The sequence below is a fragment of the Lupinus angustifolius genome, chromosome LG13, assembly GCF_001865875.1.
Source record: "Lupinus angustifolius cultivar Tanjil chromosome LG13, LupAngTanjil_v1.0, whole genome shotgun sequence".
Lineage (NCBI taxonomy): Eukaryota > Viridiplantae > Streptophyta > Magnoliopsida > Fabales > Fabaceae > Lupinus > Lupinus angustifolius.
In genome coordinates this window covers 1,088,436-1,106,714 of record NC_032021.1, presented here as the reverse complement: position 1 = coordinate 1,106,714, position 18,279 = coordinate 1,088,436, and the positions used below count along the sequence as shown (strand labels likewise).

General features: G+C 35.2%; 1 protein-coding gene and 1 long non-coding RNA gene across 5 annotated transcripts in view; one reads left to right on the top strand and one right to left on the bottom strand.

Moving 5' to 3' along the window:
- The window catches only part of LOC109325263 (E3 ubiquitin-protein ligase UPL3-like), a 10,895-nt gene extending 2,004 nt beyond the window's left edge, over positions 1-8,891 (bottom strand). For all 3 annotated transcript variants that reach the window (XR_002105112.1, XR_002105113.1, XM_019557519.1), the window contains exons 1-12: positions 7,694-8,891; positions 7,373-7,483; positions 7,149-7,265; positions 6,893-7,063; positions 6,654-6,815; positions 6,231-6,476; positions 5,977-6,098; positions 4,215-5,640; positions 2,970-3,068; positions 1,037-2,602; positions 712-933; positions 509-613 (exon numbers count right to left, since the gene is read on the bottom strand). Coding sequence is in view for 1 of the 3 variants with exons in the window: in XM_019557519.1 (XP_019413064.1) it covers positions 509-613; positions 712-933; positions 1,037-2,602; positions 2,970-3,068; positions 4,215-5,640; positions 5,977-6,098; positions 6,231-6,476; positions 6,654-6,815; positions 6,893-7,063; positions 7,149-7,265; positions 7,373-7,483; positions 7,694-8,560 (5,214 nt within the window). In the remaining 2 variants the exon portion in view is untranslated. The remainder of the gene's footprint in view (positions 1-508; positions 614-711; positions 934-1,036; positions 2,603-2,969; positions 3,069-4,214; positions 5,641-5,976; positions 6,099-6,230; positions 6,477-6,653; positions 6,816-6,892; positions 7,064-7,148; positions 7,266-7,372; positions 7,484-7,693) is intronic.
- Positions 11,508-14,286, top strand: LOC109325235. 2 transcript variants are annotated; one of them, XR_002105108.1, is made up of 2 exons: positions 11,508-11,656; positions 12,257-14,286. It is a non-coding gene; the product is annotated as an uncharacterized LOC109325235 (long non-coding RNA). The 2 variants fall into 2 exon arrangements; XR_002105107.1 differs by lacking the exon at positions 11,508-11,656 and adding an exon at positions 11,750-12,028.

Below are 18,279 nucleotides of genomic sequence, written 5' to 3'. Positions count from 1 at the left end.
CAATTGTTTTCTACCTTCCTATCTTAATGCACAGTGGAAAGGAGGTGAAATTGGTAGTCAACACAAACAAATGAGCTAATGTTCCATAATTTATCAATTCATATATTCAAAATGAGATTGAGGCAATATCTGTAACTCACAGATCAAGATTTAACAAAAAAAACACTTTGAATTACATCTGTCCCATCAGAAATCACAGATGACATGTTTACCCAATTGATGGCATGCACCAGGTAAACTTCAAAAATGTTAAATACTGTCAAATTGAAACCCAATTGAGTTTACTACTCAATATAATTTATTTCCAGACAATTACATGGGAGTGGAAGAGAATAATAGAACATGCATAAATAAATTAGCAAAGACAACAATGTCATAGCCACTTTCCCTAATCACAGTTTTTAAATTTATTAAGAAAAACTTGATTCCATTTTAGATTAAAAAACTTTCGCCATCACCAAACAAGGTAAACAGAAGTTAAATGACTTGATTATAATCAGCATATAACCTGATTGAATCCTGCTCTAAATGCTTCTATTTGACGCATGATTCCAGTCTTGACAGTTGCATCAACCACCATGGAAATGTACTCCTCCAAATTATTGATGTTAACCTGAACATTTAACAGGAAGTTCAAAGAAATTTTCATAATTACAAACAGAACAAGAATCACAAAAGAAAAAAATAAAGAACCAGAGTGCAGGTGCATACAATTTCATCTCCCGGTTTCAAAATGCATTCTGGATAACCAGGGAGTGTGAAATCCAAGCAGAGATCTTCAATTGGGGATCCACGAAAATGTAAATTAGCAATCTTATCAGTATAGCTACCACAAGATTCTAAATAATTTTTCCGGCACACAAGGGCATTCAACTCTTGCAAAGTTTTACCAAGCCCAGCATCAATAACAAGAATGTCATGCAAATCAAGCTCCTGCAATAAATTAAAGGATAAATGTAAGACTAAAATAAAATTGGCCTTCAAATCAACTATACATACAAAAATGGTTAAGCCATCAGTTTGATTAACAACTTACTTGATCAAGAACGAGCTTATAAAATGACGCCGATAATGGCAAATCCAGTAAGCGTCCATCTTGAAGGGCTTTAGCAACTACACGGCCTATCAACCGGAAATATTCAATCACTTTATAAAACTGGCTACCCTCAGATGCATCGGAATTTGCAGGCCAAGGCCGGGGAAACAATCCAAAACGAGACTGAACAAGTTCTGCATCTCCAGCAAAAGAGCTTTCAATGCTTTGACTTTTCTTTTCATTTCCATCAATTTCCATTTGAAAGTTCTCAGAAGAATCTGATCTCCATATTTGCAGTCCAACCTTTTGCAAGTCGTGACTAATAAGTGTATAAAACTCAAGGGTGGGACCGAGGCCAGTGCCAACTTCACCAAAATATTCTACTTCAAGTACAGCCTTTTGGCTAGAATACATCTCCATCACTTTAGCAGCAGAATCCAAAATACGATTTCGAGTAACACGGACTTTCTGGCGCTGCAATCTCCCAACCCTCACCTCTCTTTCATTTGTTGATCCATGACCATCTGCACCTTCTTGCTGCTGCAGTCGATGTAGAGCACGAGATAACCCGAAGGCAGTAGAATAGAAGTACTGCCGCCGGGTCTCAAAAGGGAACAAAAACGGGCATGCTTTAGTTAACTGGTAACACCATGGGGGAAGACTCCCACAGCATAATGCTAGGGCATCTTGTATTTGCCTAGCTAATTTTGGAGTAAGTTTGCTGCTGATGAATTCCTCTGGAGGAACCATAACACCACTGGTGACACCTAGCTCATCTAAATCCAAAGATTTTCCCATAGCAAAGTTATCAGTAACCACTTGGACCCTTAAACGGGGTGCTATCTGGTTCAAACACTCAAGCACACGCAATAGTGCCAATATGTTGTATGTAGGATTAGACTTCTCCAGCTCACAGGGCAATTCTCCCTGCAAGATGCTATCAAGAACAGAAGATCGATGCAACTTGGCTTCAGAACTAGAATTTGATGCAGACCCAGATTTTCCAGATTTTGAAACATTTAAGCATGAACCTCCGGTAGAAGCCCTGTCCGTTTGATTCTCAGCCCTCTGATAAGTTAGTGTGTATATATCTCCCCACAACCTAGTTCCATCACTAGAAACAAAGGAACTGCCAGCAAACCTCTCCTCGTCATCTTCATCTACAACAAGCTGTCTCTGAATTGCCTGATATATAGTCAAATGCCTATTAAGCTGCTTCCCACCAGCAATGAAGATCAACTTTGGGGGATCATTAGAAGCACCAAACAAGGGATGCCCATGCCTATCCCTGCCACCCCGGATACCTCTGCTATTAACAGACCCAAGTCCAGCCATAGCAGCAGCAGCAAATGACAATGCACCCCTTGAGCTAAAAGAATGGCCACTCCTAAACTCAGCAGTGTCTGATCCCCTGGCTGTACCAACTTTGCTACTAGAACCTGAGGCTGCATTAGTCTGGCCATCACTTGTTGCAGGAGCAACAGTGCACTCCTCAGCAGAGTCACTCAATTTAACATCATGTACTTTGTCAGGCAAGCAAACAGGGAGAGAAACATCCCTCAACATCTGCATCATACAATTTGAACAAGCACAAAATTTTAAGAATCAATGCAAATTAACTTGATAGTTTTCAATCTTGGTTGAACATAACCAATAATTGTTGTTAATAAAATTTGGAAGAAAAAACAATACAAGCATTTTGTTTATGAAACCTAAAACAAAAGCAAGTGGAGAACATCAATAGTGTTAGTGCTGGATTTGAAGAACCAAGATGTGTATATAAAACATATCAAAAGCCACATTAAACATGAAAAAGGATAAAATGGTATGTCAGGAAATCAATGAAGATAACGGCACAATAACTACTTAATTGATATGCTAATAAGTGGGAAAACTTTAACCAAAGAAAATGAAGAAACGTTGGATAACATACATCTTCATGTTCATCATCTTCATCATCAGATATATCATCATCATCATCAATCATCAATTCCTCATCAATCTCAACAGGAGATATATCCAAATCTTCATCCTGGCACAAAAAAATGGGAATATCACTAGATAGAAAACATTTAACAGAAAATAGCCACAGAAAATGTTACAATGTCTCAGGAAACATCAACTAAGTAAAAAAATTTAATTCAGAGCAGACAAAATGTGCTTGGTACCCAAGTTAGATCATATCCACTGCATACCATACCATTGAACACCCTAGCAACTTTCAACAAAAATGAATCTGAAATATTCCTTAAGAAGAGGACCACGCTTCAAATCTCATAATGTGACCGAGTTCAATGTAAAAAAAAATAACAAAAAGTACAGTGCATACAGTAAATTATTTTAAGTAGTCCTACAAAAGTCGCAAATAATCTTAAAGTATCCATTTTTACTGCAACCCAAATATGTCAGTTACCAGTATGTGACTTCAAAACAACATTGATAAATGAGTGGCAGAAAGAAAACTGCTCAACAAAATATCAGAAGAGCACTTGGGCTAAGTGTTTTAGCGGATAAGTGGTGAATATAATTTAATCAAGTAATTATCATCATCAGCAAGCTAAAAAAACTAAACGGAAGAATAAGTCATTTCAGCAACTAACAACAACAAAATCAAGAGTGTACAAAGCCACAGATATCAGCAAAGAAATTTCAGCCATCATTCCAAGCCTGCAATGCGCAACGCAATACAGCATCTTCAGGTTTATTAAAATGTCACTATTATGAATCTTTCCTTTACATTTTACTTTCTAAGTCCAAACAAAACCATAGAAATTAATGGCCAGAGGAAGAAAGGAAAAAAGGAACAAAAGAACTATGCAACGAAGACTATGGCAGAGATAATTCATTTCACAATCTAACAACAAGAAAACCTAGAGTGTCCAAAGGTATATCAGCAGAGAAATTTCAGATGCCTTTTCAAGCCTTATGTGCGCAATGCAAAACAGCAACGTTAAGTTTATGAAAATGGCACTGTAACAAATATTTCCTTTATACTTTACTTTCTGAGTCAAAACAAAATCATAAAAATTAATGACCAGATGAAGAAGGAAAAGAACAAAGGGAGGAGTAAAGGCTAAAAACTACCCAACAAAGAATAAATAGTTAAGAGTTATAAACTAACTGAAGAAAAGGTAATACGGTAAAATTACAGACTCATGCCTATGACTTTGAAGCATACCTCAGAAGTAGAGTCGCTATTTACAGTCTTCATTTGAGCGTCTTTGTCAAGAGCTGCTTTTCTACGTGCAGCATTCCTGGTTTGAGGCCCCCTTGCCTCTTCTTGTGCAGGCTTTAATACAGCTTTTCCCTTCCCCTTAGATGAGCTTGTGCTCTTGTCTTGAGTAATTTCTTTTTTGGGCGTATCACCTATATTAACAGATGCTCTGGATCTAGTAGATTGACGACGAGTAGTTGCAGGAGTAGAGGTGGAAGGAGATAAAATACCAGTTCCAGCAGTTGTCCCAGGTTCAGAATTCCCTATGGGTACAGTTGACTTTTGAGCCGATTCACTTCGCTGGATACGAGGCCAAAGGAACTCCTCAATGGCTGCTAAACTTGCTAATGGATCAATCAATACAACATTGGATGAATAGTCCCGAAGTGACTTTTCACCTGGGGCTCGACAGAGACGCAACTTGAAGGGGTGTGATAATGCACTTAGTCCAGAGGAGAGTCTTGTGCTTCCACTAGATGACCTAGCTGAATGGCTCAGCACAACAGGGAAACGCTCCAAAGATGACAACGCGTTTTGAAGCTTCTGGACTAGGACAGACATAGGAGTCATAACCTGATTGCCGATACTGGCAGGTAGTGCAACAGCTATAAATGACTTAAACCTTGTAAGTGCTTGTTGGCGAAGCTTGGGCAAGTTGGTTTCTGATATTCGATCTTCAGAGAAATACCCACAAGAAAAATAATTCAGCAAAGCTGCAACAACACCACTTCCAATAAATTCAAATGTGGATACGCCATCTCCTTTGCCAAGTTCATTCAGTATGTCAGATAACACCCCAACAAAATACTCTTCTTTGTTCGCAGAATTCTCTTCCAGACCAAAGGCAGAAGTTTTAGATTTCCCCTTTCCATTCGTTCTTTGGTCATCAACACTAGCATTTAACTTCATGCAAAGATTTTTCAGATGCAAAAGATCATCAGTAACACCCACTTCAATAGCCCCGAGATCAGAATGGAAGTGTTTATCTTTAAAAGCTCTAGCAGCTGCGCTAACAGATAACCGGATACTGGAATTTGTTGTTGGAATATCCACAGAGCTCGGTGGTGAACCAACATTTACCGAAACTGGACACTTTGAATTATCCAAATGATTTCCATCAGGATTGTTGTTACCACTGCGTCGCCGATAACGCCTAGCACGAGATGATGGTCCAGATACAGAATTGTTGTCTTTCTCAGCAGAAGATGCTTGGGTAGAGACATTAGTTGGGTTTCCAGCCAAAATAAGCTGGTCCACCGCATGGACAACACCCTCTCTGATAAACATCTTACTGAATGTCCCAGGAAGCTTTTCCATAAGAATTTCAGCAATTTGCAAAGCCGGAACTAAAACGTGTGGATCTTTCCATGCTAAGACACCAGCTAAGAAACTATATGAATAAAAGTAGCAATGCATAAGTCTCCTAACTCCATAAAAGCAGTGAGAATATCAAACAACACTGTAAGAGAGAAGGGAATAGAGGGAGAGAAAAGGATAGAGAAACAGGGAGAGTGTGAAAGAGAAATTAATTCTCTGAAATCTTATTGATGAAAGTTAGTCACAAGAGATAGGGATAAAGATATTTACAGAGGCATACATGAGATAGCTTGCATAGCAAGCTTATCTAACCTCTAACTAACTCTTACACAAAACTAACTAACTTTCTAACTTATTACACTTTGGGCACTATTCTAATAAACAACAACTCAAATAAACTTCTAGGTACCTTGATATATTGGTTACACTAAATAAGGCCTGGATCATCTCTGCAGTGCTGAAATACATCAATTTTCCAATGACAGACAGACATTTGTGCCGAACAGGGCCATTGACACTTGAACCATATATCTGTTTCAAAAGCAAATGTTAGCACTAACAATAACCACAGAAGAGGAGGAATGTCGAGGAATAGAACCGCTTTTTTAATTATCAAGAAGTTATGAAGCAAAATTTAAACATTTGAACAGTACAAGTGTCAACCTGTATTAAAACTGGGAGGAGATCCATCTCAAATTGTTGAAGTAACTCAGGCTGATCATTCAATAGCTTCTCACGAGCCGATATCTCAGGAGCATTTCCATTTGTCTCTTCTTTCCCAGAACTGCCAGCAGAGGACTTATTTACAATGGGCACTTTCACAAACAAGTTCAAGCTGACTGGAAGGGAAATTGTTTCTTTTGGCAATGGGGGTAGAAGCTCATTTGCCAGGTTCACAATCTCAAATATCTGTATGTTATAACAGAGAGTTAGAATAGTTCCATCCTTTCACAAAGATAAGTGAGCTGAAAAAATCAAATGGGTCTAAATGATGAATTTAAAGTCAAAATCTGTCAAATAAGGCCATAGAGAGACCCAGCTAGGCATAAATAGCCAGAAGAAAAAGAATTCATAAGTGCACAAGACCTGATCTGGTGGCCTACTCAATGCAGGAGAAACAGAGGCATTGGAAGAAACACCAGAACCAGAGAGAATATCTTTAAGAATGCCACTAATTCCAAGGAGAAGCAGACTCTTAGCTCCAAGAGGGGACCCACTTGCACAAATTGAAAGAAGCCGGATTAGACCCTGCATACACATAATAAGTCAAGGACTAATGACCACAGACAGAAAGCATCCAACTTAAAAGCAAAAATTGCACTTACAGTATATGTTGATGCGCTGAGAGAAGCCTGTCCACCACCAGAGCTGCTGGTAGAAATGAGGGATGCTGCTTGTGTTACTAGTCCATGATTGCACAATTTATCTAATTTGTCTGGAGATGATGCAAATGCTTCAGCTATTCGAGTCAAACAAACAGAAGCATGCTCCAATACCTACCAAAAATTGCATGTGGTGAAGATATAAAATTGATAATGTCTCTAGGGGCATGACAAGTTCAACAACAAAATATAACCTTACCTTTGCATCATGGTATTGAAGGAGGTTCGTCAAAAGAGGAACCGCTTCCATCACAAAATCAGCTGCATCTGAAGGAAGCTTCTTGCACATATTTGCAGCAGTAGACAATGCCACCCTCTGAAATATAGAATTCTTTCAGTATAGGCTTGTTCACTGAAAGTACCTTATTGTCCAAAACAATAATCATCCCCAAAGTGTAGTTAGGTTTTTCAATGGTCACTTACCTGAACTCCAGTTGAGAAGAAATCCAAATAAGAAAGCACAGCCATAAGAGCGCCAGCTCGTAAGCAGGCAGTTGGGTGCTCCTGAGATATCTTCTTTAGAGCTTGAAGAGACTATTCATGTCAACAACCCAACGAACCAGATCAATGACAAAACAAATACATACACCGACAATAGAAAATAACATAAAGACTTCAAAACATTGTATTAAACAGTCCTAAAATCAATATGCACAATCAGAACTCAACATGAAACACCTTATATCTGTTCCAAGATTCAAAAACCATTTCAGCAATCATATCAGTAATGAGATAGTGACAAACCTGTTCAGCTAAGTCCATATACTCAATTGTGAGCAGTCTCGCACAGAAAATTGACACCGCACCATAATGCACGACCGCAGCACACGATGAAGGTAGCACATCACATAAATGGGTCAGCGCCCTAGCAGCAAGAAGCATGATATCAGGATTGCTCTCATGATTCAACAACCCAACTAGTACTGGAACAAATGAATCAACTGAGAAATTACTAAGCGAATCCTCCGACGCTATTGAAAGCATTTCACAGAGCTGAGTCAATGCCTCAACCTGGCGACCTTCTTCTCCTTGAGCACGCAATCCAGCAAGGATCTTCTTCAACCTCGCACTCTGATGCGAGCCAGAACCCATGGCTGACGAAGGAAGCAGATCATCCAAACCAGCACCAAGTTTCCGAAGAAGCCCTTGAAGAGCACTACTCGCTGACGTCACATTCTGATGACCAACGCCGCCCTCGTTATCATTATCATCACCATCACCATCCCCAACGCCACTACTTTCCATTTTCAAAGCAATCCCCTTCTCCGCTTCCCTTATCCTCACATCATGCTCCTTCTCTTTACCCTTGTCGGAATTGCCCCTATCAGCGTTCTTGCCACGTCGACCACGCGAGCCAGAGGATTCATTGGTGGGGTCCATAGGAGGAGGGTTTTTAGGCGGCAGGGGTTCCTTAGTCCTGGATGCGCGGGAGCGAGTGTTGACCGAACGAGACGGAGTTGTTGTGGTTGAAGTGGTGGTTGTGGCGGCGGTTGCGGTGGCAGAAGAAGAAAGACGAGGGCGCTTGGTTGAACGAGTAGTGGGACGAGGAGAAGAAGAAGATGAAGGGGCAGGTGAGGAAGCCTCCGCCCGCTTCCGACTACGAGTTTCCATACAAAACCAAACCCACCGCTTAGTTCATGAACTCGCTCACCACAGAGCGGTAATTCACAATTTCAATCGATCCAATCATGTATCGCACCGAAACCCTAGAAATTCGAAAATAACCAAATTCCAAACCCTGAAGGAATCGCACTATAAAGGTGAAGAGAATGGTAAGTGAGGCACAAGTGGAGTGGAAAAGAGAGAAAGATTCTTCTTCTTCTTGTTGTTGTTGTTGTTGCAGGTAGAATGAAAACCCTAACGAAGGGGAAAGGGAGAATAGAAGAGTTTTGAAGAAGAAGTGAAGGGATTTTATATGTGATTTCAAAGGATCAACTAATTGCCCTCAAACAAATAAGGATTCGAATGTGGTCAAATCAATGATTATCCAATCTATTCTAATCTATTATTTGGTGATGCATCATAAGTTTATTATATTATTTAGTTTTTAAATTTTAATCATATCATCTCCACAAGAGTTATTTTTGTTTAAATCTAAATTAGAAGTAGAGGTGAGATTTGGTTAGGTTTACTTAGGTATTTATATGGAATGGAGATCACCTGTCCCACTTTTGGTGTCTCATCTGTGTACCAAGCCAATTAAAAAGTGATAACTAATTGAAAAAAATAAAAATAAAACATAAAATATATTTTTTATATTATATGGATGAATGTGATTAGTCTGGTACAAGGAGATGGGAACTTTTTGGAACAGGTGATCCTGATTCATTCACATGTTTTCTCTTCATTTCAAACTTCTCATTCTTCACTATTAACTAAACTTTTAGACATTCCCAATCTAAACCATTTGTTAGGATTAGTATTGTGATTAAGGTTATTTTGTTCATACTCTGTACACAAAAATTAGGGTTTATGCAAAACAATGTGAAATATCATGTTTTGTTCATTTTAAATATGGGAGGGCAGGCTTGCGCACCGCCCTAAATTTAAAAAAAAAGTAAATATAATCTAGTATATACATTCTAAGATATTATATATTATTGTATTTCACTGCTGAAATAATGCAATATTCATATTATCATATTTGAGATCACATAGATGCACAATGTGATTCAAAACACAATAACACAATGTTTTGCACAAACTGGACATGCAGTTAATTGTTAAGATATTATAACATGAATTACTGTTGTCATACTTGGCCCATCAAATTTCTTATTGTAGTATTCATTGATGTCATGGGTCGCCATGTCCGCTCGTTTGAAATGTCTGTGGACGAAAATGGCATGTTGGGTTGATATTTTAGGGTGGATGGACACATTATCATGTTTTGTCCACCCAAGACGTGCAAATGGATGAGCAGCTCCATCGACATGACACTCTCTGACTTTAAGTGAAATTACACACATTATTCCTCCATTATTTATACCTACAAAAAACTCCTAGTTTTTATGCATATTTTACACTAACTACCTTATATGTATATAATTAAATTAAACAAAATTAAGTTAAACAAAATCTGATATATTTTGGAAACAAGAATAAATAATATTGGAGTCAATACATTTTCATTATTGTTTGTTAAACAATAAATATAATTAAATTAAACAAAATATGATATATTTTGGAAACAAGAATAAATAATATTGGAGTCAATACATTTTTATTATTTTTTGTTCGGAAAAATATAGTATAAGAGTAATTTATATATCTCCTTAGAATTATTTATGTATCTTATATTGAACAAAAAATAATAAAAATGTATTATTTGGTATATTTTTAGACACGTCTCCACAATATATCATATTTTGTTTAACTTAATTACATTTATCATATCTTTTTATTTAAAAGATCGTACTTGTTTATCATGCAGGGTTACTCAGTGTAATATATGTTTAAAAATCATGATTTTTTGTAGGTGCAAAAAATGGATGAATAATCTATATAATTTCATTAAAACTCAGAAAATGTCAGTATAATTTACTCTACTATGATCGTTGTGGTAATTTCCCTTAGTCAAGTGGAGAGACTAGTAGTGGATCCATGTTATGGATAATTGGTTGGTTTGATGACATAAATATTGCAAGAATAATAATTTATATGAGAATTTAAATATCATATTAGACACAAACATAATGCATAATTTTTTTGTACTAGATAGGTTATTTCTTCATTATATGTGTAAGAAATTAATTATTTTTACGATATGTGATTGTCTTTCTCAATAAGTATTATTCTAAACAAGCAAATATTTAATCTTTTGATCATCTTAAAGATTTAGCAAAACTTTACACCACTAGATAACACCTTGTTTGTATTGACACTATTTAATTATACATGTTTTATTTGTAGTGTTGCTTTAATATCATAATACATGTAAACTAATATTATGGTCATTGAAGTTAATATTTTACTTTTGTGTCATATATGTGGCATGATGCAATTACTCAAATTAAACTTTACTCCATAATTTGATGTGGTGTAATGAAATTGCTATAAGTTTTTATATGACATATTTTATAAAGATTAATAATTCTTAGTAGCAATTAAAATGTTTATTTAACGAATATGTTATATAATATAATAATATGATGTGGTTTGATATTAGATAATAGTATTTATACATAAGCATGACTTGAGTTGATTCATGTAAGATTTGTTTATTAACTTTAAAAATTGATTAATCATTTTTTGAACTCGACCCTAAACTGAAGCTAAAATGTTAAACTAATCATAAATATTGATCGGATTAACCTTTAAACTTAAACTCAATCCTAAACTTGATAAATACAAAACATAATTATTTTAGATAAAATTTTCTCAATTTAATTTACAAATATACAATTTGACATATAAATAATATAACTTTACAATAAGATAGAATCTTATCATAAATATTGACAGGGTCAATATTTTTTAATTAAAACCACCTAGATTCGATGAGACAAATTTTATTCCGATAAGGTTGAATGGGTAGGCCGTGTCCTACTCACCCTACTTCTACCACATCATATGCAACTTTTAGCATTAGCTACTCAAATATTCATTGATGATTGACTACTGAAACTATAAAATTTAGAGAATCAATTAAGATGCTTTCATTACTCTGTCAATGATGAATATATGCACCTCGTGTTCTTCGTTCTGGTTAGCAATCGTAAATAACAAAGTTCACTTTTAACACAATAAATAATACATTGTGTTGATTGATTCATAGTAGTTTGATTAGTTAGTGATATCTTATGCAGGTTCGTCTGTTTATACATTATTTATGATTCTCAATACTTATATGGATGCTATGCTTAGGTTTTTCTCTAGATTGTTAAGTGGTTATTCATTCCTTGTTTCTATTTTCTTTTTACTTCATTGTGACCATGTTTCAGTGTTGGGTGCTTGAATGAAACTTAAATGGACAGACTTAATTTCCCAAAAAAAGTGTATGAAGTTACAACCCTATGCCCCATAATGGTTGACGTTGATAACTTCAACCCTCAACCACACAAGAATACAATTGGATAGGTAACTTTTCTATGATGAACCATGTTAGGGAGAAAACCTAACTTGTTCAGTCTTTTGCAGACTCTCATTTTTTGTACTATTTATTTGGATAGTTACTTTGTCATCTAGAGTATATGAGTCAGTACTATACAAATATTATGATGGCAACATTTTCTCTAACAAATTTTTGTATCGTCCAACTTTCTTTCAAATTTTGATAAGGTTGATTGCCTTGTAACATGTATGTAGATGGGTTCAAATCATGGAAACAACATCTTCGCTCGAGAGGATAAGACTGCATACACGTACCATTCCCAGACCCCACTGACAGGAGCCTTGTGCACTGGGACACCCAATTTTCTTTCAATTAATTAAATGACACTATTGGATAGTTTCATACAACCTAGACACCTTTCCTTCTCGACACAAGGGAAAAAGAACCTCCAAAAAGAAGAGATTTCTGGATAGCTTTATTATTAAACATTGGAGCAAGTGCAGAAGTGCACCTGAAGGTTAATAGTTAAGAAATGTACAAGATACCGTTGAAGCTCAAGCTCCTGTGTTAGTTAATGTTGTGTGTTTCAAATTTCAACAGCTTAAGCATCTACCTGGTTGAGATCCAGTTCTCTTATAACTAGTGTTTTACATGCATATAACCTTAGCTCCTAAGATTTCTACAATGAGGTTGAATACATTAGGTCTTCTTGCATACTATAAAACTAACTTAAGAATTGATTTCCATCAGAATGAAGACATGTGAATCTGAATTAAAATTGTTTTCTCTCCTTGTGTTTCCAGCTTGCAGGTGTTGTTGCAGTTGAGGTTACTGGGGCCCCCACAATTGACTTAGTTCCTGGAAGAAGGGTATGTTATGCAATATTAGTATATAGCTTGTTATGACAACATCAGAAGTTCAGAATCTTGTTAGTTCATGTTACTTTCTCTCTTGCGTGATTAAAAAATATCTCCCAAAGAAGGGCGACTTCCTGATGCCAAACAAGGTAAATATCTTACTAGAGCTATCAAGGGTGTTCTGTTTACTGTTTAAAGCTCACAATTTAAAATGAACTAGGTTAAGAATCTGACATGAAAACATAAAATGTGAATGCTGTTGGTAGGTGTGCCACGTCTGTGTGATATCTTTTATAGAATGAGCCTATCTGACAAGGACATTGTTGGTAATTGCCCTTTTGCGTATATCTCTTTATTACTTGCTGTGGTTATGGCTAGGTGTTTTTACTTTGTTTTCTTTGGTGATACAAGGGAAGAGCACATCCAGAGAGATCAGGGTTTGATGGCCCTTGGACAGTGGATCCCCTGAAGTTCGATAACTCATACTTTGTGTAAGACTTAAGCTTTGTGCAATACTACTGCTTATTTTAACCTTCCTACAAGGACATTTGTAGAGCTTCAGTTTTGTCTCCCAGTATGGACAGAGCTTAATTATATTTACAAGCTAAATATCATTGTTGACATTAGGGAACTTTAAAAGAAGATTCTGCAGGGCTGCTTAAACTTCCAACAGAGAAGGCTTTATTGGATGCTCCTGAGTTTTGCAATCCCATATCATTGTATGCAATGGTACCAGAGATTGCTTAATTCAAATGGCCATTACATTGTCCCCATTTGTTTTACTTAGTCCATTGTCCTGCCAATTTAATTTGTTTCATTAGTATTTCATAAGTCTCCTTACTATCCTATGAAGCCTGTTTGTGTGTTGCCAAATACATAACTAATGAAGTCTATACAGTAAACCAAACATTTGCGTCTATTAGCACTTACTTTAATGTAGGCTAGCTTACCTAAGACATCCATGGGAAGTTTTGGTTTTTCCTCAAATCCATTGAAGAAAAAGTAAAGGGTAGCTATTGTATTGATGTGTTGTCCCATTACTTGAATCTGTCTGCTGCTCTTACTTCCAAACTGCGATTATGCTGAATCACATAAGAAACTCAGAGCTAGGCTTTGTGCCCTCAAAGGCAGCCTCTCCTAAGGACTCGACTGTACTGGCGCAAGGTGCTTCGGAGTTGTAGTTACTGCTGCGGTGGTGATCCTCAGTTACCTGTACAAAGTTCGCAAAAGAGAGAAGTAGACTTGGATTTGACGTATGTGTGACCCATAATGAGAAATATTAGGATCATTTTTGCAGTTTCAATATCTGTTTTCTTAGTACCAATAGGAGTAATGCTACAGTTATTGTTCTGATTATTTGAATAGAGTAAATACACAACTGAATACTCCATTCAGTAGCAACATTATAATATTTAAATACACATTTTTATACCCCCAATAATATGTTTTTGTTCTCAGAGGAATTTGACAAGAAGGATACGAGTAAGGATCCTCCCCGTTAATGGAAAGACAAGTACATATTTTTTACTTGTTTTTAGTGACAAAAATGTGATTTCATTGTAATTAAAAGGATATACGTGTAATTTAAAGTTGCATTTCTCTTTACTTTTTGAAGCACTTGTCTCTTCATTAACGGAGAGGATCCTAACTCGGAGGATAGAAATGCAAATAGACTAATTGTATACATGTCACTGGCGGGTAAATTAGAATTATGAAAACCTGGGAACACAATCTGGACAAGTAACTCCACCATGCCTTTACCTCAGCTCTGTGACATGCTCTAAATTAATACATACTCCACGAGATGAGAGAACTCTAAGGCAAGCTTTGATCACTGAAATATTAAATATTGGATCTTTAATAATTGTACACCATTTATGCCACCAATAATGCTTTGTTCACATTTTCATCAAGCACACGACATCATAATACACTTCTGGTAGGTATTGGAAGAGAGTTGGTGTTCAAACTACAAAGTGAGAGTAGTTACAATCACCTAATCATATGGTAAAAATCATGCAGGTCTGATGTGAATCTTGTGTAATTGTGTATTAGGCTATTAGCACAGTTGTAATGCACTGTATATCTAAACATAGGATAACCAATAATTTTAACATCAGTAAATGTGAGATCCATGCATGTGCTGAATATATAATGTAGGTGGGTATCATGGAAAGTGGTGTTTTAGCTTTGCAAGTTTAACACAAATACAGCAATTTGGAAGTGGGGCTCTAGGTCATATTTTTTTCCTTGTCAAGATAGATTTTAGTGGACTAACATCAGATAAAGTGCTTGATATGGCAATTACTAATGGAATTAGATGACTCATCCTATCCTTTAAATGTTACTTTATGAAGATTCAGATGACTTCTCTTCCCTCTGACTCTAGCACCTCATATATTATAATCTCAGGCTGTGGAACATGCTATCCTATTAAAAAAGGAAACAAATCAAAAGAGATAAAAGGAAAGAAACCCATGACTTAATAGCAACTCAAGACAGAGTTTGAGATAAATAATCAGCTGTCGTGTCCCGATTTTCGGTTAGGTGACTGTGATGAAAAACTACAGGGAAAACAAAACCATTTCTGAGCAATGAATAATGGGTTTTAAATTTTATCCCACCATATTGGAAAAGATTAATGTTGAGGAAGAGCAGCATGTGAGGACAACCTAAGAGGTAGGTAAACCTCCCACGAGTACCTAAGCACATGACATAGTTGTGTTGCTGTGCTGGCTGTCACCATACACAAACAATTATGTAGATTTAAATGGTACGCTACATTCTCTTCCTGGTTCTTTTTATCCACTAGTTACTCCCTTTTCCTTTTAATTTTAATACATATTTTTCTTCAAATTTTAAGAATTTCCCATGTGACTCTGCTTTTGATATGCAATACTAATTGGGTAGAAAAGCCATAGGTTGCTCCTCCTTTTTGGGTTAGCTAAGAAGGCCATTATAGGATGATCTCTTTTAATAATTGCACCAAACAGATTGCAACCATAGTTGATGCTCCATAGTTATAGTTATGCATTTCATCCATCATTTATTATTTGGTAACTAGTATTATAGGCACATTGGAATTTATTTTGGGCACCCTATGGCTAGACTCTAGAGTTAGGTAGTGTTGTTGTCTCACCCAATTAATACATGTTAATTGCATGCTCATGATCTTAGTTGAGTTGTTCATTTTCTTTAAAAACTAATAGGTAGGAGAAATTATTGTAAAATTTAAGTGTTTCCACCATCACAACTTCAATAATGAGCCAATAAATAAGTAGATCAAACATCACATATTAATTTAAAAAAGTAATTTATTAGGTTCATAGATATATTATTCATGTATATGTTCATCACTTTACTTATTTCTTTGTATCACATATTTGATTCCTAGCACAATTAAATTAGATGGTAGGGAGTGATAGTGTTGAGCATGTAACCGATGAATGATTTGGACTAGAATTGCAAGTACAGTCAGAAAAAAGTGAAAAAGGTTGGTGAAATACTCCCAAATAATTACCCAAGTGGACCCAATCTTTCACCCTTGAAAGCAACTTGTACCCATCACATTAACTCTTACCATCCACTTGATATTCACATAGAATGATATAAAATAAGAGAGTGAATTTATTTACTCAAACTATTCTTTATCTACATTTTAGCCATCAATTCTAGAGAAATTTAATAGTTTAGATCTATTCACTAATTTAAATTGTTATATTTTCCTAAAATTGATAGCTAAGATGTGGAGTAAGTTTACTTATTTTACTCTTGAAGTAAGTGAATTTCTCCTATAAATGAATAACTAGTATAATATTATGCAATTGGGGGAAGAAGGTGAGAACTAGAATGAAACTCCCCAATACCAATCATTTTCTCTTGTTATCTTTTCTAAACTTGCACCACAAGGTTTGGAGAGAAAAGAAAAACAAAAGGTGGAAGGTGAACCAAAGCCCATGATACAACTACAACCAACTCATTTAACTTTTGCTATCCCCTTCTCTTATTTCATAATCATTCCTTAAACCCAACTTTCAACTCTTCTAGAAACTTGCTTCTCTATCTCACATGCACCCATAGAATGAAGAACCACAACTACCATTACTATATTTGTGCTTTGGCACACTACTAACCTAACTACTGTTAAATTTCTTTCAAGGAATTTACCCATTACAATTAACTTATCGAAATAGCTAATTTTCTAGTTTATTGAAAACTAAAAAACCCATGTGGAACTCTTATGTCTAAAGCATTCTATTGGAATTGGGTATGTTATCCACAAATAATTATGCATGTTTTACTATATTGCTACATTTGGTGGTGATTTCATGGAACAAGAAAACATAAAACTAGGGAAAACATGTTAAGTTCCGAAAAAATCCAGATATTTGTCCAACTCTTATCAGAGTATTTTAGAATCATGCTTGTGATTTAAGCAATTGATAAGAATAATTGGTGATCAAATAAATGAAGAAATTTTTGGACTGAGAACTAAACTACCACGTTGAAGATTGTGAAAGTTACTAGAGTTTGGTATAACTGTTTAATTTGATTATAACAAGAAAGTCGATATGTAACACATTTTATATAAAAAAAGAATAGCTTGAGATGAAGTTGTGACATTCAAGATATTAATAAAATATAAAATTAAAAAAAATGTTAGGTTATATAATTAAGTCAACTTTCACAATAACAAAACTCTCCAACTTTAATTTGATTCCACTGATCACATGTTAGTGTAAATAAAATAGCCATTTTATGCAACAATTATTGAAAAAAGAATTGAGGACTGAATTTTTTATTAGCACAAGATTAAATGAACAACTTCCAGTTTTTATTTATTTACCATATAGGGGCAAGGCGTATTCGATATACACTATGTTTCTCTTTTTCTAAAAGGGGCAAGATATCACATCTTGTCTTGCCTTGCCAATACTTTAATATTTTCTACTTTACACCAACCTGAAGGGTACCCATAGTTAATGTCCCTTTTTAACTCATTGAGCAAATATAGTATTATAATAAGATTGTAAAAATAAGTGTGGTAAATATATTGTCTAAAGAATATAATATTCATAAAACAAAACTAACCCTTAAAAAAGCTTCAAACATTAATTTTTAAAACAAAATTTCATTTTCACAATATTAATTAATAAGAGAGAAAATAGATTAACTTTATATATTTTTATTATATCATCCACCATGTTTTATAATTATTAACTCTTTAGAAAAAGATATAAATAATAATAAATGATATTATGTATAAATTTTTATAGACATTGCATAAATTTATACTATAATAATAATAATAGAGAAAAAGATATATATACTATAAATATTAAAAGTTTTTACACTATTATTATATTATTTATCATTCAAATTTTATCATCTATGACTAGAATATAAAAATAATACAAATA